The 21,803-nt window shown below is 47.5% G+C and overlaps 2 protein-coding genes across 5 annotated transcripts in view; one reads left to right on the top strand and one right to left on the bottom strand.

The window, feature by feature from the left end:
• WNT7B (Wnt family member 7B) overlaps positions 1 to 13,616 on the bottom strand; it is a 98,748-nt gene extending 85,132 nt beyond the window's left edge. For 2 of the 4 annotated variants that reach the window (XM_069863399.1, XM_069863390.1), the window contains exon 1: positions 13,199 to 13,616. Coding sequence is in view for 2 of the 4 variants with exons in the window: in XM_069863390.1 (XP_069719491.1) it covers positions 13,199 to 13,269 (71 nt within the window). In the remaining 2 variants the exon portion in view is untranslated. Of the gene's footprint in view, positions 1 to 6,132; positions 6,175 to 6,756; positions 6,881 to 13,198 lie in introns of those variants that run through there. The other 2 variants (XM_069863381.1, XM_069863406.1) reach the window with 2 other exon arrangements.
• Positions 1 to 21,803, top strand: part of ATXN10 (ataxin 10) — a 351,563-nt gene that overhangs the window by 281,983 nt on the left and 47,777 nt on the right. The window lies entirely within an intron of this gene.

The raw sequence follows: 21,803 nt of genomic DNA, 5'->3' as shown, positions 1-21,803 counted from the left end.
TCCTTTTTTTCTTATTACTTAGGAACTCAGGGTGAAATCTGACCTTGCACAAAGAGCTGGAACAAAGACTATGTCTATGATGATTAAATGGGATTTTTGCATAAATGTGAATTTCATCCTTTGCGGGTTCCTGCCACATGGGAAATCTGATCTACAAGCATAAGCTGAAAAGAAAATAAATGTTCAAATCTGTAACTACAACATGGGTACAAACTGTATTAAAATTATTTCCAGAAAAAGATACTACTCTAATTTAGCCTGTCTGCACATTTTCTAAAGAAGGTATAATTTGCTGCAAAATAATTAATAAGTGATAATCATCTTGCTGTCAGATCCCAGTGGAAGAAAGATTTTTTTTATGATGAGAGCAACTATTTGGCCTTAACTATCTTAAGTTTAGAAAAGCTGCCTATATTCCATTAGAACAGAAGAAGGCTGCTAACTTTCAGCTCCATCACATTATCATGGAAACTGCCTTTTAGAAAGAAAACCCAAGAGGAAAGCATGGAAAAATCTAAGTCAGTTCCTTCTCTAAAGGTTTGTCCTAACAATATTTAGGCAGTGACTGAAGAGAGAAGTCAAAGATGCATATTGCACATGGACAGAAAAACCTATTGAGAAAATACTCTAAGTGTCTATATCTAGAACACATATCTATATCTTCACATCTGCCCTAGCTGAGGTATTTGCAATGCTCCTTATGCATATGTTGTAACAAAACCCAATACAAAAGTTGTTTTGACAAGAAGCAGACAGCAAGTCCTATAGAGTTCTCCACGACAGAGGGAAAATATATCCTTTTACCTTTGTGATGGGGTTGAAGGGAGAGTAAATGAGAAGAGGGTGCTAATAACCCATGTAGGACTGAAAAACATGCTCCAGGAACCTGCCTTCCTTGGATTTCCTTCCAGAGCACTCCTGTGCCTGAGCCACCAGTCTTCCCTAGCCTCCCAAGTAATTCTGGGCTTGTAAACATGCAGCTTTCAGTGGCAAATTGGTTCAGCTCATTGCCAGGGTATTCACATGTGCTTGGCACAAGCTCATGACCCAAAAGCCATGGAGATCTTGCTTTCATGCATAGATATTTTGGCCATGGTTCTCACAACTAGAGGCCTGGCTGGTTCCCATGTGACTCTTCCATACAGCATGCCACTGTATACTATATAAGTTATGAACTTGGGGCACGTTGGAGTAATGCTGTACAGGGGGGCAGGGAAGCATCAAGGAGGAAAGAGCAAAAATAATGAGAAGAATCAAGCAGACAGGTGAACCTAGAGTTGCAAAAAGTCAGCTGCTAGGCAGTTTGTAGGCAAAGGTGGTTTGCCAGCACGCATAAAAGACACTGGTGAGAGTCCACTGAGGGTAAAGCTACATGAAAAGGTTATGGGCTGAAGAAATAGGGCTTGCAACATTAGCCAGTTCTGTAACTGATGGTGTCAGCATGTCTGCAGAACTCCTTTGATCTGTAACTGGTCCCAGCTTTCTGCTGTTCATAGTAACTTGGGAGGACTAGAGGGTTAAAATGTGTTTTAGGGTTTAGGTATCTCTCTGACAGTATTTCAGTCCAAATCATGCAGTCCTGTGTCCCGTGAAAACACTTGGCACTGTTCTACCTTTAGCATGCGATATTATCAGGTACACATGGTGCATTTTTTTCCATTGTAAAAAGTGTGTTTGTCAGTCTAACTGTTTAATTGCAGCTCACTTTGTTTAGCTTTTTCACACCTCCTTTGAAAGATTGTCTTTGGAGGGATTAGCCTTGTTCTTTGTTCAATATGCAAGTGTATCTGCATTTGATCTTAACCTACTCATCTGAATATTTCATGTTGCTTCATAACCACTTGTTATATTATGTTATTAATGCACCATATGTAATAATTCCACTCTGCCATCCTACAAATTCTGGATGCTGCCACCTTCCCTTGTAATTACTTAAGTCATTATTTCTTTTTCATTTTTAAGGCATGCTAGACATCTGCTTCCTACAACCTGCTTGCCACCAAGGGTTGAGGGAGTTGGCTAAATCCAAATGTATTTGGATTCAAGGATATTCAGAACTTGAGTGCTTGGCCTAGACCATGGCTTGGAGCGCGGTCGCCAGCCACAGATTTACCAAAGCTCTGCAGTCTTAGACAGGGAATCTTAGTCTGGGTCTCTCAAAGACTTAGTGGGCTTTATCTTCTACAGCTACCAAGAATTCATACCACAACCATTCTCCCATCTTTATGTGGCTGCTTCAATACATGGAAATAGCCTGTATCAGGCAGGTAAGCCAAACTCTCAGTGACTGTGGCAGCCCTGTGTGAAAATATTCTTTCTGCTGAGCAAAAGCATATAGCTTTAGGTGATCCTGAAAACAGTTGATACTCTTTTGAGATTCACCTGTTCTACCTCTAAGCCAACACATCTCTGGGGGACAATAAAGTTGAAGTCCTATTCCAAATCCTCTATGGATGACTGTTGCTACAGTACCATGTAAAAGGAGTATCTAAGGACCTCAAGAGAGGTATCCTCAGCCACAGGACACTGCACAAATAGAGGTCAAGAAAGTGAGCTTGCCCCAAAAAGTCTCAGCTATAAGATGAAGAAGGTGCAAAAGTAGGGAAATGATGGATTGACACTTCAATCCAGTGACTGAATCAGGGACAATCCTGTTCCCACAACAGGGAATCAGTTTTGTCACAGAGGTCAATACAGCCCTGATCTAATGGGGGTGGGAAGAGTGTGGATTGTGTAGCCCTGACTGTATCAGCTAATATGGGATCATCAGTCACACTGGTTGATGTTAATCGGGAAACCAGGACCACCAACCCCTTGAAGTCTCTGCACCACAGAGCAGACCGACTGTTCTCTTCTTGTGTGCCTCCCTCGCTGCACAGACTGAGAGACAAGATACAGTGACTATGTCCAGCAGTCCTAATCTTTAGGGATTAGGCACGAGTACTTTCCTGTAGGCATATGAAATATATGCGTTCCCTCTGCCCCTCTTCCCACAAACATAGAGAAACCTTGTTGTAAAGGTTATGGAATTGTAAGGACATGGGGGCATTAGCAGAAGAGATGCAAAACATGCAGAGGATTTTTCTCCCTCTGCATTTCCTAAGAAGCCGGTAGCATCTACTAATATAAGTTATTTTCTGTCTTATGGTATTAAAATACATAGCTGCTTTGAAGATCTATGCTGCTATTACTACACACACACTTTATCTTATGAGTTATTCCCAATTGCTTTATGGCAAATAACTGAATTAACTCCATCTATGTACTAGCAGATAATCCCCGAAATAAGCTGCTTAAGAATCGACTCTCATGTTGCTGGTGAATGCATCCAACCCTAGAGAAGATGAACAGTGAAAGGAGTACACAAATGGAAAGTTAGACTAGCACCATCTTATTTAGAAGAAGCTGAATACGTATATGTGGACAGACACATACGCACTCAAACATGCCCTGCAAGAAACGCTGCCAGATAGTATTATGCACAATCCTGTTTTTTAGGCATTTATACTAATTAGCTTGATATTATTAAATGTTACTTTATACTTTAAATATGTAATTGGATTACCAAAATATGTCCAGAGGATTAAAATGCATCAGTCATCCTAATACCAGCTATCCTAACTGCAGTCAGATTTCTTTTTCGAAAAGCCATATACTAATTGCTTCTGGTTGTAAAAATGTTTACGGTGACCCGGACGGACAAAGGTTAGTAGGCAAGCATGCAAAAGAAGATTACTTTATCAGGTAGCATATTTACAAGATAGAAATCAATTATATAACGGTGTTGGTTCTTTAAACTGATTTTGGATGCAATCTATTTTTTTTCCCAGCTAGTGCGTACAAAACACTGAGGCCTTGGTGCCTTTTTCATTCTGAAAATCCCATTTCATCACGATGTGATTTTTACTTTACAGCTTTTCTACAAGTATAACCAAGCTGCGTCCTGTCCACCCCCCTTCTCGAATCACACACACCGAAGGAGACAGAGTGCACACACCCTGCACTTGGTTTGTTCGCCCACTACATGTTGTCCTTGGTAGGTTCATCTTTATCCCTAAAAGACCAACAAGTCCGAAGCCAAGGAATTGTTCCCATAATCAAAAGATCATAGAGATCTCGGGCAAAATTAACATAAACATTGACAGTCCATGAGAGCAGCTTGGGATGCATCCTCCCCTCCAGAGAGCGAGGGTAGCAGAAACAGACACCAGAAGATAATGCCCGAATAGGCTCTACTATGCTTTAATCTTCAAAAGCTTCCATTAGTAAGCCAGAGAAGTATATTTACCCACAAGATAAACACCACAGCTTCACTAGGCTACTATCCATTAAGCACTGAAATAACTCCTCTTTCTTTTCACTTCCAAACGGGAGCGAAGCGAAGCATCTCAGAGCGCCCGGCTCTCCTTGCCGCTGCTCCCCGCTTACGGGGGCAAAGGAGGGGGGACACAGCTGAGATGCAGCGACCCTGAGCAAGGGCCGGGGGTGGCACAGAGGGGGCGGGCAGCCTCTCCTCGCCGGCCCCGGGCGCTCTGCTCTCGCCCTGGGGAGGCAGCCGGCTCCGTCCCTCTGGAGTGATGGATGGAGGGAGGGGAGCGTCGGTTTGGGGCTCCGCTTTGTTGGGTTTCACCTCCTGATCCCTTTCCCTTCTGCTCTGCTGGGTTGCAATAGCCACCCCGGCTCCGGCTCCGCGGGTCCAGCTCCCAGTGACCTGTCGCTGAGGGGATGAACCGCGGATGGCACAGGGAAAGGCGAGGGAGCATTATTTATCCGCAACAAATTCTCATTGTAGCGGGGCAGCGCTCAAAAGATCCCCAAGCAGTTCGCTCTAAATAAAGCACGCATTGCTTCTCTTGTATTTCCCCTCAGCAGTCGCCTTAGTATTATTATTATACTTCTATAGCTTTTGCTTTCAGACCTTATAATTATGTCACACAGCAAGGGAAACCGCTAGCATCCCAGCATCTGGTGTGCGGTTTAAAACTTTTGTTTCAAGATTTGCACTATTTATAGAAGGAAAACTTTGTAGGATAGTAATTTCCTACGGTTTTGAGAAAAATATGGCTACGCTTATATTAAAAGGGTGTATTTATTTATTTATTACGACTCCTTCGTCCTTTTTTTTAAAAAAAAAAAAAAAAAGAAGAAAGAAAAGAAACATAGCACTGCAATTTTTTTTACAAGCTGTTGGTCACCTACCAGCAGACACATCCCGCCTGTGAATAGAAACAGGCAGCTCTGGCTATTTGGTTTAATCAATAGCATCCAAGCGAATTAAACCTAACGTGCTTCCATAAATCAAGCGCCTTTCAAAATCGGTAGCCAAGGCATGTGTATTTCATTAAGAATTAAGAACGCAGTAATAGGCGCTTAGTTTCTTTTTATGGGTTTATTTATTCCTACTTTTCGTCCACAGCCCGCAGAAAACACACACGCAGAGGAACACAGGCACACGTGCTTGTTTATGCGCATCTGCTCCCGTGCAAGCGCGCAGAGGGCAAAAATAAGATGGTTAGATATGTAAATCTGCACACATTTCAGGGGCAGAAGCTCAAATTTTACACACGGCGAGGTGCAAAAAAAAAAAAAAAACTTAAAAAAAAATCTAAACTCGGTATGGGGGTGGGAGAGAAGGGAAACCTGCCGGGATCCCGTCGAGGCCGGGGATCCCGAGGCGGGTTTTCCCTCTCCCCGGCCGCAGATGAGACCCCAGGACGGCTCCGAATCCTCCGCTGCGCTTCGCGGAGCCCCCCGGGGCCCCATCCCCGGCACGGCGAGGGATGCTGAGCCCCGGGGATGCTCCAGGGAGGGAGGAGGCGTTTGAAACCGACTCCGTCGGTCGGTCCCAGCCACCTTCCTCGCCCCAGAGCGTGGCCGGGTCCCCCCGGTAGCCCAGCGGCTGCCCCCGGCTCGGAGACCCCCGCCCGGGGGGGACAGAGACCTGGGGACGCGCGGGGAGGACGGCGGCGACAACCACTCCGCAAGCCCGCACGAACCAGCCCAGGCGCGATTTATCCACCGCAACGTTAGATACAGATATAGATATTAAAAAAAAAAAAGAGAGAGAGGGAGAGAGAGAGACCGAAACTCCTTGCAGTCCCACCCACCGACTCTCATTTCCCCCACCCCTACCTCCACCCCCTTCCTCACAAGGAAAAGGTCCTGGAGCCGGCTCTAACCGCGGGACTGGAGCAAAAGCAGCCGGTGAAGAGAGCGCCTCGGCGGCCGGAGCCGGGGAGGGGGGGGCGCCCCGGGGCTGCGGGGATGAGCGCTCGGCCGCGGCATCCCCCGGCTCCTCGGCATCTCCTGCTCAGAAACACGCTTCCCCCGGCGAGCGCGAAGCGATGCCCGTCTCCGGTTTGGCAGGGAGGAGGAGTCGGGGTCGGGAGTCCCCAAGGGAGACGCCGCCGGCCGCCCCGCCGCCCTCCGAGCTGCGCCGCCCCCGCCGGGGGGTCCCCGGGCAGCCCCCCGGGACTTTACCTGGCGGTGGGGACCTTCCCCAGGCAGGGTCCGAGCAGCAGCGCCAGCACCGCCACCAGCGCAGCACCTCCGCCGCCGCCACCATCATCCTCATCATCATCATCATCATCCTCCTCCTCCTTCTCCTCCTCCTCCTCCTCACCACCACGCACCGCACGGAGCTGCCGCCCGTGCTGGCTTCTCCCGGCTCCCTCTGCTCGCTTTAAGTAGCCGCTAGCGGGGTCATTTCAAACAGTATTAAAAAAAAAAAAAAAAAAAAAAATCTGGATCACTTACAGGTAACTCCCACTGGTAAGGATGAGGAAAATCTGAGGGTAATACACTGAGAGTAACACACTGCGAGATGAAAAAAGGATCATGGCTGAATCCCGTTTACACTCTTGGAGTTCGCTTCCTTGGTTATTCCTTTCTGGCCCCCCCTGGTCGTAATTCCCCACCCTTTTTGGTGTCAGCTGTGGCTTGAATCTGAGTTGGAATCCAGTCCCTTGGGCTTGGGGGGGCTTTATCTGTTTGTTTGTTTGTTTGTTTGTATTGTTGTGCCTAGTATTCCCCTGGCGCTAATGCTGCTCCCTGTGCAGAGTATGTGCTGCTGCTGCTGCTCTCGCTGCTGCTGCTGCCTCTGGGCTCCTGCCTGTCATGTCTCAGTGGTTGGAAGTTGTTACAGTGGGTTCTCGTGTTGGAATGAGGATGGTTTAAGGGATTTGGATGGCAGAAAGTGCCTCTCTCTCTCCCCCTCTCTCTGTAACTCTCCTGAGACTCGGGACTGCCATTGGGCAGTCAGTCACTGCAATCCGCCTACTTTTCTCTCTCTCTCTCTCTTTTTTTTTTTTTTTTTAAAGGGGAGGATGACAATGGAGAGACACTGATCCAGCCCGGGCTGCAATGAGCCCACGCTCCCTGGCTGAGCCCTCGCCCCACGAGCGCTCCTCACCCGCTCCACGGGGAGTTCCTAAAGCCTCCCGTGCCGTGGCATCATTTCAGCTCGCCCTGGGAGAGATCCTGAAGGATCTGGCAGCTCCCACCACCGCTCTCGGTTAATTGCTTTATTATGGGCGGCTTCCCCAGTTCCCCCGAGGGGTTCCGGCGTCCCCCCAGCCCTAGCAGACGGTTTGGCTCTCCTTGTACCCCCGATGTTGGAAATTAAGCCCCCGTTTCACGGTGATGTTTCCAAAAGAAAAAAAAAATAAAAAAAGAGGGGGAAAAAAAAAAGAGTGAGTGAGAAATACAGACATGCACAACCGTAGCTTCCTGCCGATATTGGATTTCGCGTGAGAGGAGGGGAGGGAAAGGGCTGGTGTGAAACAGCCGGTGTAGGGGAGAGTCTGCCGGAGGCTCCCGGGACCCCGCACCTCCCGTAGGAAGAGCAGGCGGCTCCTTTCCTCCCTCTCCCTCTCTCCTTCCCGAGAAGATACCAGTCCGAAGAGAGCTTTCCTGGCAGGTTAGTCGCCTGTCCCCTGTCTTTCCGCCCAGCCGGACGGCTCCTGCCTCCTTGGCACCTGGGGCGAGGGGTTTGCTGGACCCTTCCCCGCTCCGGAGGGGGGGACCCCATCGCCCCGTGCAAGAGAAAGTTGCTCTTCCTCCTTGCCTCGTTGGGAGTTTGTCCTTGGGGTTTTGTTTGTTTGTTTGTTTATTTGTTTTAGGAGGGAAAAAAAAAGAAGTTTTAGTCGTGGGAGAGATGGTGGGGAGAGGTGCGCTTCGGGCGCCAGGGTTACGGCTTGAGAGTGAACTCCGAAAGAAAAATGTGCACTGGAGGTTATTTAACACAAACGCAGCCGAAATGAGCAAGAACCAGTCTCCTCAGTCCGTAGAGTTTGTGAGTGTTCGTCTCAGGTTAATTGCCTAATGACTGGAGGAGTTTCCTTGGCCAAGAACTCTTCCAAACGCCCTGGGAACACCTCCTCCAGTTAACCAGTCCCGGAGCGTGGGTGCAGCTGTCTCCGTCACACAACGAATATTCCTTCAGATGGAACGGGGATTACAAAATTTATGTAAAAAGTCGTCTGCCGCCCAATATGCGATAAAAATCTTCTCGGGGCTTGGTTTCATTTAACCACTTCCACCTACAAATTCAATGCAGACTCCGGGAGACCCAACATCCTTTTGGGGAAACTCTAATCTCGACTAACAAGGGACAGAAGCTTAGCCTTTCAACGGTTATTTCTATTTCCAAACAGTCTGTTTTATAATACTTTAGGATTCTAAAATCATTGTATTGGTATTTTTGTTAGGTGTGTGCTTGCGTGCGTATATATATACATATATATATATAGATAGATAAGTATCTCCTGTGATGCCCATTCTCCCTCTCAGACACGCAGACTAGGGCTGAGGCAGCTGTGCTGAACGGGAACTAAGAGAACGGGTAGTGGCTTTTGATCTTTTACTTCTAGCATTTGTTCGGCTTCGGATATATTTTTAAATGTGCATCTGCTTTTAAAGATACGCCCGTGGGGGAAGAAGGAAAAAAAAATAAACCGAATTGTAAAAATGAAAAGTAGGTGCCGGCGCCGGAAAATTTCGAACTGGCGTTGGCAAAGCTTGATCCACTCCAGCTGAAACGAAGTCGGTTTACTAATCTCCAAAATTTTTGGTTCGAAGCTAATTTTGTTCACAGCTTAGCAGTGTAACGGGAAGAAACTTATTTAGAAGAAACTAGAAGGTGCCGTTTCTTTTCACGCAGTTAAATTTAATTCTAAAACCACAGGCCGGTTATTACGTTGGAAAAATTAGTGATGATGGTGATGACAAGTATCACCCGCTAAATTCCGTGCGAGTGGTTTCTAGGCGCGTGTCAGCCGAGGGCAGCGGAGAAGTGCCCTTGTTTTGTTGACTGAAGCCAACTGTTTTCCTGTCAATAAAACGCTGTGGCTCTAGAGGAGAGGCTGTTGTCGTTAACACCTAACTCGGGCATTTCAGCGTCTGTCGTTCCTTCTTCCACAAACGCGTGCGTTTGGGACAAAACGAGGGCGCAGAAACGGCTGCTGACACCATAGTCGGGCACATGAAGGTACGAATAGAGTATTTCCCTCTTTTTCCTTTATCTGTCTGATCCTAGATGCCGTTTCTTTGTCACCCCAAACCCGCGGAGCGCCCGGCAGCAGAGCACGTCGGAAGCCGGTGAGAGCTTTGAAGGTTCGCCCGGCAGGCAACAGCCCGGACTCCTTTCTGACAGCATTGGGTTAGTTTTTTGTCGTCCATCCAGCTGCAGGTTTAGAGCTGGGGGAAAGAAAGCGGGGGGGCTGGGGGGAAAGATGAGTTTCTTCATATTAGTTGGCGGGGAGGGCGGCGGTGGCGCCCAGAGCGGAGGGTGCCCGTGGAGGGGACAGGGACCGTGTCATCTCACCGCGGGGAGGCGGCTCCTAGCGTGAACCCCGCTGATCTCCGCCCGGGGCCTCGCCGGGGCTGCCAAGCGGTACCCGCCGTCGAGGCTGCGCCCCAGCCTCTGCCTGCGTGGGGCCGAGCCGGGCCGGGCTGGGCTTCCCGCCGCCCGGCAGCCCCGGGGATGGGCGAGGGGAGCGGGATTTCGTTGGCGTTTGCTGCAAACGCCGCACAGCCAGGGCGAGCGTCGCCGTCGGGGCGGGATCCCGGCGGGGAGAGGAGCGCTCCAGCCTCCCTCGGATGGATGGGCCGAGGTGCCCGGAGCCCCCAGCTCCGCTCGGCTTTGCCGCGGGGGCACGGAGGAAGCGTCTCCGCCGCCCCCCGAAGGGATGTGAACGCTCCCTCGGGCAATGCCAGCTCCCACCGCCTGCAGCCCTCGAAGCGCACCCTGACCTCCTCCCCGCGGGGGAAGAGCGTCCTCTCCGCTCCCCTTGGCGCTGCCCGGCTGCTCCCCTTTTCCCCCTCCAGCCCAGGTAAAGAGTTGGAGGGTGAGTTTAGCCCTCGGAGCCCTGATCCGGGCACCGCCCGGGGCTCCGTCTCTCCGAAGGTCGCATCGCTCATCCCCAGAGCAGCTGCTGTGATTTGCATCTGCGGTACAGCTGTGATTTTCAACTTCCGATGTATTTATTAATTAAAGCGCAGGCTAGTGCTCTGCCGCTTTCGCAGGAAATAATTCTGCTTCAATCCTGCTGCTACCCGGGGTCGATATTTGGTGTGATCTCTTTTCGATAAGCGGAGTCAGCGGGGTTGCACGCGCTTTACGCTTCGGTGCCTGCACGGAAACGTCATCGACAGAAATATCCAGGGACACTTCACCTCACGCCTCTCCCTCCGGCGACGTCGGGGATAGGAAATAGAAATGGGAACAACGGGAATTCCCTGAGAGGGAAGACCACCTCAGCGGGAGCTTGCTCTTTCCTCCTAACTGGATTTAGCGGCTTCTTTATGCTACGCGGCCGCGTCACCCCACGGGACACACTGCTGCATGAATACTTGTATATTTATTGCGCTATTTTATCTCCCCTCAGTCTCGTGTTCGCCACTGGCACCACTGTCAGCTTTTAGCACGTTTTATTAAGACGTGAACACGTGCTCCGAGGCAAAAAAAAAAAACCAAAAAAAAATAAAAGGGAGCCTGCAGAACCTAAACTCCTTCCTATCGCTGACACAATGACTCTCTCCCTCACGCAGCGAAATAAACCTAATGTACTGGAAGACCAATTACGTTTTATCTCACTTCATCTCCCCCCATCTTTTTCTATGCGAGGAGCTCACTAGAAAAGGTATCATTGCATTCAAAGGATATGGTTTCAACAAAATGGTAGTTCCAGTGGCTGATGAAAGAGGCAATAATTGCAGCCCACATGCCTAGCCCTGGATCTCAGAGCAAATTTCTCTCCTATTGTTCAGGGAAAGTGAAGTATCCTCATCGCCTTACAGGCATGGTGATGGATCTGATGGGGTTTCTATAAGGGCTTTTACTGTTCCTGCTGTCCACTCGGTTTTATTTCCAGGCTCGGTTCAACAGCATTCCTGTGATTTTTCCTCCGAGTTCCTTTCTAAAGTAGCCACGATCAGTTTCGAAAATAGATCTGCCTTCCAGACTTTAACATGTGCCCAGTCTTCTGTTCCCTTTAAAAATAAAACCGCAGTGAAAGCGAACAGCAATATCATTACCCTTATTTTCTTTGAGCTCGCTTGCCTCTCTGAGGGATGCGTTGTACCAAGTCCTCCAGCTATGGAAACGGAGGTGGTTGCCTCCGTCCTTGCTTCATTTATGGATACGCAGCCTCATCAAGGTCACCGCTCACCTCAACCCCCTGGAGGAGGGACAGAACCCATCGCTACGACAAAGGGCGGCGCAGGTATTTAGCTCCGCAGAGGTTAGAGCGGGGGGGGGGGGGGGTAAACAAACAAAAAAAAAACCCAAAACAGAACACCCTCCTGTCTCCACCAGGTAGGGGTTGGGGCATCCTCCGCGGGTCGCCTGCGGGACATCGCGGCGGCGGCACCTGCGGCTCTGGGGGCGGGACAAAAAAAGAAAAGGAAAGAGAAGAAAGAGAAGAAAATAAGCAAACACACGCCAAGGGGTGCAACCCGGCTGGTGGGCGCCGAGCAACCTGCTGGGGTACCCTCCAGCTTTCACCGGCGAGCGAGGGGGAGCTCCCTCCTGCCCCCGAGGAGGCTGATTTAATTCCTCTCTCCGGCGTAACCTTAATCCTCGGCTCTGGCGCGCTCCCTCTAGCCGATCCCCCCCTTTCTCCCCCCGCCGGCCCCCTCCTCCCGGCCGCTGGCAGCGGGGACGGGGCTGTCCCCACGGGGAATCGTCCCCACGGGGAATCGCCCCCGCTCTCCCGCCGTCGGGGGCTGCCCTCGGGCTCCCCCCGGCTCTTCCCGGGATTGATTTCAAGGTGGGAAGCGAGCGCTAGCTGGATTGCAACTCACCTTATGCATTCTTGATCATTTAAAAAAAAAAAAATCTCGCAGCTATGCAAAGACAGGATCTTTAAAGAGTTTGTAGCTCGACAGGTAAGGACTCGGCTGGGGCTCAGGAATGTGGAAATACAACTCAAGTCAGCCTACTGCGACGAGCAATATTAATAAGGGCATACAGGTACCGAAGGGAGAGGCACAGGGAGAAACTTGGCAACTAAAATAACAGAGGGATCTCGATCGCAGGGATCAAATCCCGAGGAGCAGAGTGCGGGCTTCCCGGGGGCCCCGAGCCGGTCCCTGCAGCGGATCCCGCTCCGCTTCCCGGGAGGCAGCGGGGGCAGCCGGGACGCTTGTCAAGTACATTTCAGCACATCCGTGTGATGGATAGAAACGCACATTCTGTCTAGGCCTGCATGAAACAAATCCCCGAGTGCAGGTTCAGAGCAGGGATTCCCCTCCTCCCGCCCCTTTCGCCTTTTTAATACTTAAGCCCTGCTCTATTGTCCCAGCAGCAGCGGCTGAGTTAACTCTGTCAGCCTGCCTTTTTTTTTTTTTTTTTCTTTCTTTCCCTTTTCCTTTTCGGAGGGTTCTGTATGCCAGAGATAATATTTAAGTTCGCTTAAGCAGTATAAAATGAAAGGATCCGTCATCACCCGCCACCGGCTCCCTCCAGGCTGGGCGCTGCTGGAGCGCCCCGTGCCCGGTCATCGCCTGCCCCGGCGCCCGAGGGGAACACGGGAATCTGCCACCGCCTGGACATCCCGGGGGGGACACGACAGAGAGAAAGAATCACCGTTTTTTTTCTCCTTTTTCTTTCTTTTCTTTTTTTTTTTTTTTCTTTTGCAACACGTCGTTCAGAAGTGACCCAAAAAAAAAAAAAGATTTGTCGTGGATAAAGACTTACCCTAATTTGACATAGATGACTCCAAAGCATAGAAACACGTAGAAAATCCACTTCCGAAAGTTTCTGTGCATGATCTAGAGAATGGACTGAGCCATAAAAATTGCACGAAAAGTTGAACTGATCTTGTCGATTAAATCCCAGTCAAGAGCATTGCTGGAGCTACCCAGGAGCAGAGCCGGCCGCACTCTAAAAAATCGACACCGTGTAGATAAGCAGCTCTTCCCAGAGCCATGGTGACCGAAACGGGCTCCGATATTAAAGCTAAAGAGGGAGGGAAAAAAAAATAGGAAGAGCTGCTCAAAACGGTAAAACAAAAACCCAAGACAGACAGTCTGAGGGAGAAAACGAGCAAGCACTGATCTTGATCAACTGCCTCATAGAGCCCTGAAGTTCAATGTGTTTTTACTTGTTCTGACTTCCCCAGGTAACACTACGTATCTTGCAATCTATGGCTCCAGGTAGGAGGATCTCTCTCTCTCTCTCTCTCTCTCTCCCTTTCTCTCTCTCTCTCTCTCTCTCTCCTGCTCTTCCCCCACCCCGTATGTGTCAGGATCTAATTCATATCTTATCTGTCTGTGTCTGTGTGCGTGTGCGAGTTATGCGTGTGTTTGTGTTTCAGAAGGCATGTCCTTAAGCCGGAGTGTTGGGGAAAACACGTGAAATGTATCCAATAAGGGAAATAAAGGACTCGTCCTCTCAAACCGAAGCATTTTTTCATTTCCTCAAGTATGGTAACGCGGCTGGCTTTGCAATGTATGGACTTTGCAAAACAGATTGTTAAATTTTTTATTTCCCCTGCCTTTCTTTCTAATCAAAAAGAGGCAGATGTTAACTCCCGTTTGCTGATAGTTCTGTATCCTACAAGGTGATGCTTGTGCTTGTGCAGACTATTTCTCTTCGGCCATCCGACCCAGCTGCACACTTGCAAACGACTGGTGCTAGATTTTTTTTTTTTTTCTTCTCACCGTAAGAAAGCATTCTTCTTCCTTTAAGGAGCAGATACACTTGACTTTTAACACAAGTTTATGACATTTGGTTTGCTGTTCCTGGGGAGATTATTCAGTGAGGCAAAAACTCACTTTGTGTTCAGACACTAACAGTCAAACAAGGCTTCCTTTCCTTTCCTTTCCTTTCCTTTCCTTTCCTTTCCTTTCTTTTCCCTTCCTTCCCCTTCCCTTCCCTTCCTTTCCTTCCCCTTCCCTCCCTCCTTCCTTCCTTCCTTCCTTCCTTCCTTCCTTCCTTCCTTCCTTCCTTCCTTCCTTCCTTCCTTCCTTCCTTCCTTCCTTCCTTCCTTCCTTCCTTCCTTCCTTCCTTCCTTCCTTCCTTCCTCCCTTCCTCCCTTCCTCCCTTCCTCCCTTCCTCCCTTCCTCCCTTCCTCCCTTCCTCCCTTCCTCCCTTCCTCCCTTCCTCTCTCTTTCTCTCTCTCTCTCTTTCCTTCTTTCTTTCTCTTTCTCTCCCTCTTTCTCTTTCTTCTTTCTCTGTCTTTCCTTCTTTCTCTCTATCTCTTTCTCTCTTTCTCTTTCTTCCTTTTTCTTCTTTTCTCTCTCTCTCACTGATTTCTGAGCTGCTCTGTTTCTTCCTGCATTCTATGGAATTCTCTATTCCAGTCTACTACAGCATGTAAGCCTCTCTGGAGGCACATATCTGTATGAATATGCACGCTTAAATATCAGTCAAATACAAGTTTGTGGGCTGTGGTAAACTATACAGATATGGATTAAACTCGTGCACCTATGCCCACTAGTATACATACATTTATATACATGTAGGAACATTAAACACGGGTAGCTCCAGGCATCTCTCAAAGAGAATTGGCTAAACCCACACCAGTAAAGGCTGAAAGGAGAGCAGGCAGTGACAAGCAAGCAAAAGAGGCTGAACACAAAAACTTCATCGTAAAACATCTATCCTGACTGAGAAAACAAAGGATTTTTTCCAAGCCCAGCCGGGCTGCCGTGGCTAGAGAGGCGCAGTGTGAAATCGCAGCTCATCTTTCGATGACTCCCGCAGCCAGCGCTGCCCGCACCTTGCCCACCCGGCTCCCGAAAACTGAGCCTCCTCGGGGCATCGCGCCGACAACCCCGGGAAGGGGAAGCCGGAGGGAAGCGGGACAGAGCTGGGCCTGCCCTGGGGAGCTCCCACCGAGCCCCCGGGGGCGGCCGAGCCTGCCCCCCGCCCCCCGCTCCCTCTCCCCGCCGACCCCCGCATTCCGCACGGTTTATTCTTTAATAACCGAGGCTTCGGCTCCCGCAGGCAGCCGGCCTTCTCCAGACCCTTTCTGCTACATTTTCCCTAATACCTAACGGCGGACGAGTCGTCCTTTTAAAATGCTGAGCTTTCCCTTATATTTAAATGTCCTTTATTTAAATGACCCCCCAACCTCGCTCCGACCCGACCCAATACCACTATTTTTTTTTTTTTACTTTTGTTTTTGCATCCCCACTATTTTTTTAGTGTTTGTTTGTGGGTTTTTTTTCAGTAAGTCGAGACTACGTTTCGCCTTTTGCAAAACCATTTCTGCAAGAGCCTCACAACTTTACCCAGAGCTGCCGTCCAGACTCTTTAACCAACACCCAGAGAGAATACAAGATACAGTCGTGTGTGTCGTCCTCTCCTCTTCCTCTTGTCCTTTTTTTTCCCCGTTTTTTTGAAGCCGTTTGCAGGCGGAGTCGTGTGTGCCGCACACCCACCCCTCCCTCCTGCCCCGTCCTCACCATCCCCCGCCGGGCGCCGCTGGGAGGTGCGGGGGATGCGGGGGATAAAGGGGATGCTGGGGATGCAGAGGATGCGGGGGATGCGGGGGATGCGGGGGATAAAGGGGATGCTGGGGATGCAGAAGATGCGGGGGATGCGGAGGATGCGAGGGATGCAGGGGATGCGGGGGATGCAGGGGATGCGGAGGATGTGGGGCATGCGGGGGATGCCGAAGCCTTCGATCCATCCCGGGAGCGAAGGGGCAGCGTTGGGAGCCTCTGCCCCGCGGCGGAGAGCTGGACCGGGGCGCGTCCCGCGGGGCAACACCGCCACCCAGGGGCGGCTGCGGGTTTAATACAGGGGTTAGGCTTCGTCCGGGCCAGAGAGGTTAAGAAAGAGCGAGGGGCTTGGCAGTACAGCTATTGGTTGCTACAATTCTTCTTTAAATATCACTTATAGAATCATAGAATCATACGATAGCTTAGGTTGGAAGGGACTTCAAAGATCATCCAGTTCCAACCCCTTTGCGATGGGCAGAGACATCTCCCAGTAGATCAGGCTGCCCAAGGTCCCATCCAACCTGGCCTTGAACACCTCCGGTGACCAGGCAGCCACAGCTTCCCTGGGCAACCTGTGCCAGTGCCTCACAACGCTCATCGTGAAGAAATTCTTCCTTATGTCAAGTCTAAATCTGCCCCTCTCCCATTGCCCCTAGTCCTTTGTAAACAGTCCTCCTGCAGCTTCCCTGTAGCTCCTTCAGCTACTAGAAAGTCACTATATGATCTCCTCAGAGCCTTCTCTTCTCCAGGCTGAACAAGCCCAACTCTCTCAACCTGTCCTCATATGGGAGGTGCCCCAGCCCTCTGATCATCTTTGTAGCCCTGTCTGGACCCATTCCAACAGCTCTATGTCCTTCTTATCTTGAGGATTCCAGAACTGGACACATTATTCTAGATGAGGTGTCTTATAGGTGTTGCTTTCCCCATGGAAGCAGGACTGCAATTTAGATTGCCTCCATCCCTTCAATGACTGCATACTAACCATCAGGTGATGTCTAAACTAGCCCGCAGGTAGCACTGTTTGGAAAGCAAGAACCTTCCTTTATTCATGACCCTTACTCGGCCTTTATTATCAGCTAATCGGTTTGAAGATGCTTGACAGGGAATAAATAATAGATTGTCTCTCCTTCAAATATTGGTTTAACTACTGCTGAAAGCTTGGACTAAGGATTAGAAGATTTAATGAAGCTTAATAATTCTGCAGTTAAAAATAACCCAACAACAATAAACCTGCAGAATATTTAAATAGGCAATTCTTCCAGTAGTATTCAGATATTCATATAGTTACTTCAACTTTATAGGCAAAATATGTCAAGCTTTAAACAAGTACCACATTAACAATGCTAAATGACTTCCAAAAAGCATTGGTAGATGTGTGTTGAAACCATTTGCTGTAGGCTCTCCCAGTGCACAATCATTATTTCTTACTCATCCAAAATAACTGGCACAGTAGATGATATAGTTGATTGAAAATTCATATTTTTTCCACCCATTGACCTTCTGCTGACAAAGCTTAAGATTCACTCCTCTAAACTCACAGAAGGAAAGTCCATCTATACCACACAGGTGCCTGGTCCCCATACAACCCCATAACCGTTAGATAAAATGATTCCTATGATAAAATATTTCAAGGGCCCACTGGACTTCGACTTTCACAATCCACCACAAATTCATTTATCACCACTTCTTCAACTGGCGAGGTTTTCCTGCACCTAGGGAGGAGAATCCAAGTGACCAATCAGGCTGTGACTTTAATGACACTTTCTTTTCTCACACCCTACCATTACTGGTCTAGCCATAAACCTGCAAAAATGATAGAGGCAGGAGTATAAAATTGGCAGAAGCATCAAGTTTGGGAGCTGGCCTCTTCTTCCAAGTGACAGGGGACAGGACAAGAGGGAACGGCCTCAAGCTCTGCCAGGGGTGGTTCAGGCTGGACATCAGGAAAAAATTTTTCACAGAAAGGGTCACTGGGCACTGGCAGAGGCTGCCCAGGGAGGTGGTTTAGTCACCTTCCCTGAAGAGGTTTAAGGGACGAGTGAATGAGTTGCTGAGGGACATGGTTTAGTGTTTGATAGGAATGGTTGGACCTGATGATCCAGTGGGTCTTTTCCAACGTAGTGATTCTGTGAGTTGAATTCTGTGAGATGAACAGCAGGTAAGCACTGGATGCACAGTTACTCAAGGGTAACTTGGGTATCAGTTTCTTAAAAAAAAGGAGATGACAGGAATGAGATTCACTTGCCAAGGCATGGGTCTCATTTTTTTTCCAGACTGCACATCACCCATACTGTGCCACAAGGGATACAAAGGTATTAATTCAGACTTGGGCTACCATAGCTTGTAAGGCCTTACAGACATGGCACTGTCCCAGCAGAAGAAGCAATCCTCACAATATGAGAAGATAAAAGCTGTAAAGCTCCATATATGGAAGTATGAAGAGTGCCAAAGGGGAGAGGAATTTTAAACTGTTGGTGACAACTTGCATCATCTTTCCCAGAGCTTATTTCCAAGCATAGTGTTCAAAATCAGGACCCATCTGTGAAACTCTCGTGGAATGCAGGCAACAGGGATAATTCCTCTGTGACAGGCTGCTTTGTGTGCCTTTCTCTTCTTTCTGTACTGCTCAGATCAAACACAGGGGACTAGCATGCTTGTCACAGGTCCCAAAGGCTAACCACAGGGAAAACCCAGCTGCATTTATCCCAGCCAGCCACTGTCTGGCACTGTTGCTCTATGCAATTGTAGATGAAGACCCCCATCTAACACTAAGGAAATAGAATTGTGAAAATGTTCCTCAGAGAGAATATACAGAGTATATGTGGTTGAAAGAGAGGAAAAGAATTAAAAGAAGATAAATGAAAATAAGAAGCATACAAGGAGAGGTATCTTATAGCTGACCAGGATCTTACGCACAATTTACAGGTGTCCTTTACAAATGTTTGTTAAGTATATCACATATATATTTTTACTACTAGTCTTTAATATTTTGTATTTTTATTACCTGACCTTTGCACGTGAAGTCTTTTCTTAAATTACTCTCTCTCATTTACCAAACTCTTTCCTAGGTCTAAGATTCTTCCTGAGAGACTACCAAACCCACTATCTGCCTCTAGAGCTTTTCGTATGACTCAGGATGTCCACCAGTGGGTTTCTGATGCCCAGCCCTGTTCTCAGTCATTTGGGCTTTGAGCTTGGATTCTGCAGAAGGGTATGAAATTCATTTGATAGAAGCAGGCAAATTACACACTGTTTATCCTTTCTGGACATACATCTGGCAAGATGTCCAGCACAGCACCCATTAAAGGCAATAGAAAATTTGCACCAAGTTCAAGGGTTTAATCTACTCTTATATAATAACTAAAAATTGCATTGCTATTCTTTTTTTTTTTCTCATCTTCATGAACTGGCTTCCTACTCCCTTGACTCTGTTCATCTGAAAGATTCTTTGCAGAAGAAGATACAGCAGTTAAAATGGATTGTGAGTCAGCAAGATCACATAGTTGGAAAAAAGTTAAATACTCTGAATAAACTGGCATGTTGTATGTATATGTTGTATGTGAAGAAATCCTTTTACTCTTTGCAGCTGTAAGAAGCCTAGACTGATAGATGACTTGAGTTTTCTGGTATATAGATCTACTGGAGGTGACTCAGAGGCTAAAAGGAAGATATGTGGAAGACATGATGCATGAAGAAAAGTTGAATAACCTGTGTTTGGCTATTTTACAGAAACATGGACTGAGCAGAGAGAGAGGATAATATTCAAATGTGCAAAAACATATCACAAAGATGACAAAGTAAGGAATTTTCCATGGACACAGGTGATAATGGATTTGAGCATCATTTAGACAAAATTAGTTTAAGAATTAGGGAAAATCTTCCAAAAATTTGAGATCAGGTTAAGCAAAAATATTCAGAAATTTCTTAGGACAGGATCCTATCACAGGCTGGAAGCATCAAGGTCCCTTTCAGACACCATACCTATGATTCTGTAACTCTGCTTTCAACCACTGTGCTGTGAAAATTCTGTTCTCCCTCACAAGGCATGGTGAGATATGAAACTTCCCAACTTGCTCTGAGTTTCAGAAAGCATCTAGCTTGATGAAAGGAGATGTAGGAGATGTATGTATCAAGGAGTTCAGAGGAACACCCAAAGCAGTTGTCTTTAGCGTGTATTTTGTGAAGTGATTCATTCCATCCTAATCTTGCAGTAACAAGTGCTCTCACAAAGAAAATGTCTGCTAAAAGGAGTCTTTGCACATTTCTAATTAGTTTATCAATTCAGAGACCGAAGGTTTGAGACTTTAGTTTCTGAAACTCTGTGAACAACTTTCATTCCATGCTTCAGGTAATACAGGAAGGCACCATCATTGAACCCAAGCCTGCTGTTTGCCTAAGGTAGCCCTACTAAGGTAGCCCAAATGAATGCAAACTAAATATTGATTTCAGCAAGGTTTATTCTGGAATCAAGATAAAGTAAATTTAGTCTAGTAATTTAATCTGTAATTAGCACAATCTTCTACTGTTGTTTTTGTGTTTTTTAAAGAGGAATCTCTTCCCTTTTTCAAGGAGCCATTGCAAGTCTCTAGGACAACAACTACCAATGATGCAACAAAGGAAAACAGGACTCCGAAGTGATTTATGTTGTAAACATTCCTGTCTTCCAATCATATTCTCAGACATGTCTAGGTGGGCAAACATCATTTTAGCTACCTGTGCTTTCAAATGATGGTTACAAAAGATACTGTGGTGGGTTTAGATTACACCTAGTCCCTAAGATCATCTTTTCAAAAGCCAAGTGACTGAATGGTTTTATATTAATTTATATATTAACTATTTTTCTGCCTGCCTATTGTGTGCTGCAATTTTGTAATATAAAAGGGAAGCTACAGATTATTAAACAGTCTATAGGAGAGTCATTTTTCTAACTGATCTTCTGATCTTTTGTCTTCTATGAGTTTCAAACCAATAAGCATTGATAATCAGCCTGTGAAGACTAAAGCTGTACTTATTCTGTGTATTTGGTCTTATTCATCCCAGTAAAATTGCATGATTGTAGATTTAAGATACAAGTTAGAAATTTTTCTTTTCATCACAGGAACAAATCTCAAAATCTCACTAAGGCAAACACCATCTTTGTCTTGGTTCAGATGCAGTGAGACACAGTGCTTGTCACCAGGGCAGCATCCCAGCGTAGGTAAGGCCAGAGGGGCCACAGTGCCAAATTATGGGATGAGTTTGTAGACATGGAGCATGGCATTCTTCTACCAGTGCTAAGGGTAGATTGCTTCCTTGCAGACATAGGAGAGAAACATTCTTACCCTTTCATTACCAAACAGAAAACTCTACCAGGTCCTGCTATAGCTTTTCTACCACTGCAGCTGTCTCCTCATTTCATATTAGCCTCATTTCTATTACGTATATCTAGAACGTGAGTCTGAAATTGCAGATCCTTTTGATTCCTTCTTCAGGTAACCCTCTGCAGAGGTAATCTTCATTGTAAGAAGGTGAGGTAGCTTGGTAAGAATCGTCAAAGATATACAGCAGGAATGCTCATTTAAAACAGAAGCGTGTGAGATACAGGAGGAAAAAAACCTAAATAAAATGGTACAATAGTTCTCTCCTCCAGTTGAGTCATATGTCAACATTTAGAGCTCTAAGGTCTAGTGAGGTTTCCGCCTACTTTACCTCATCTCCATATATCTATGTGCATGCTTCACCGAGAGACAGAGGGAGAGAATTGACTCATTTCTAATTTGAGCAGTGTGGAGGTTATTGACTTCCCATTGGCTTGACTGCAACGTAGATAAGCTTATATCTTTTTTCACTTATCAATACACCACTAGTAATAC

This window comes from Phaenicophaeus curvirostris, chromosome 1 (assembly GCF_032191515.1).
Source record: "Phaenicophaeus curvirostris isolate KB17595 chromosome 1, BPBGC_Pcur_1.0, whole genome shotgun sequence".
NCBI lineage: Eukaryota > Metazoa > Chordata > Aves > Cuculiformes > Cuculidae > Phaenicophaeus > Phaenicophaeus curvirostris.
This window is presented reverse-complemented; position numbering and strand designations above follow the sequence as displayed.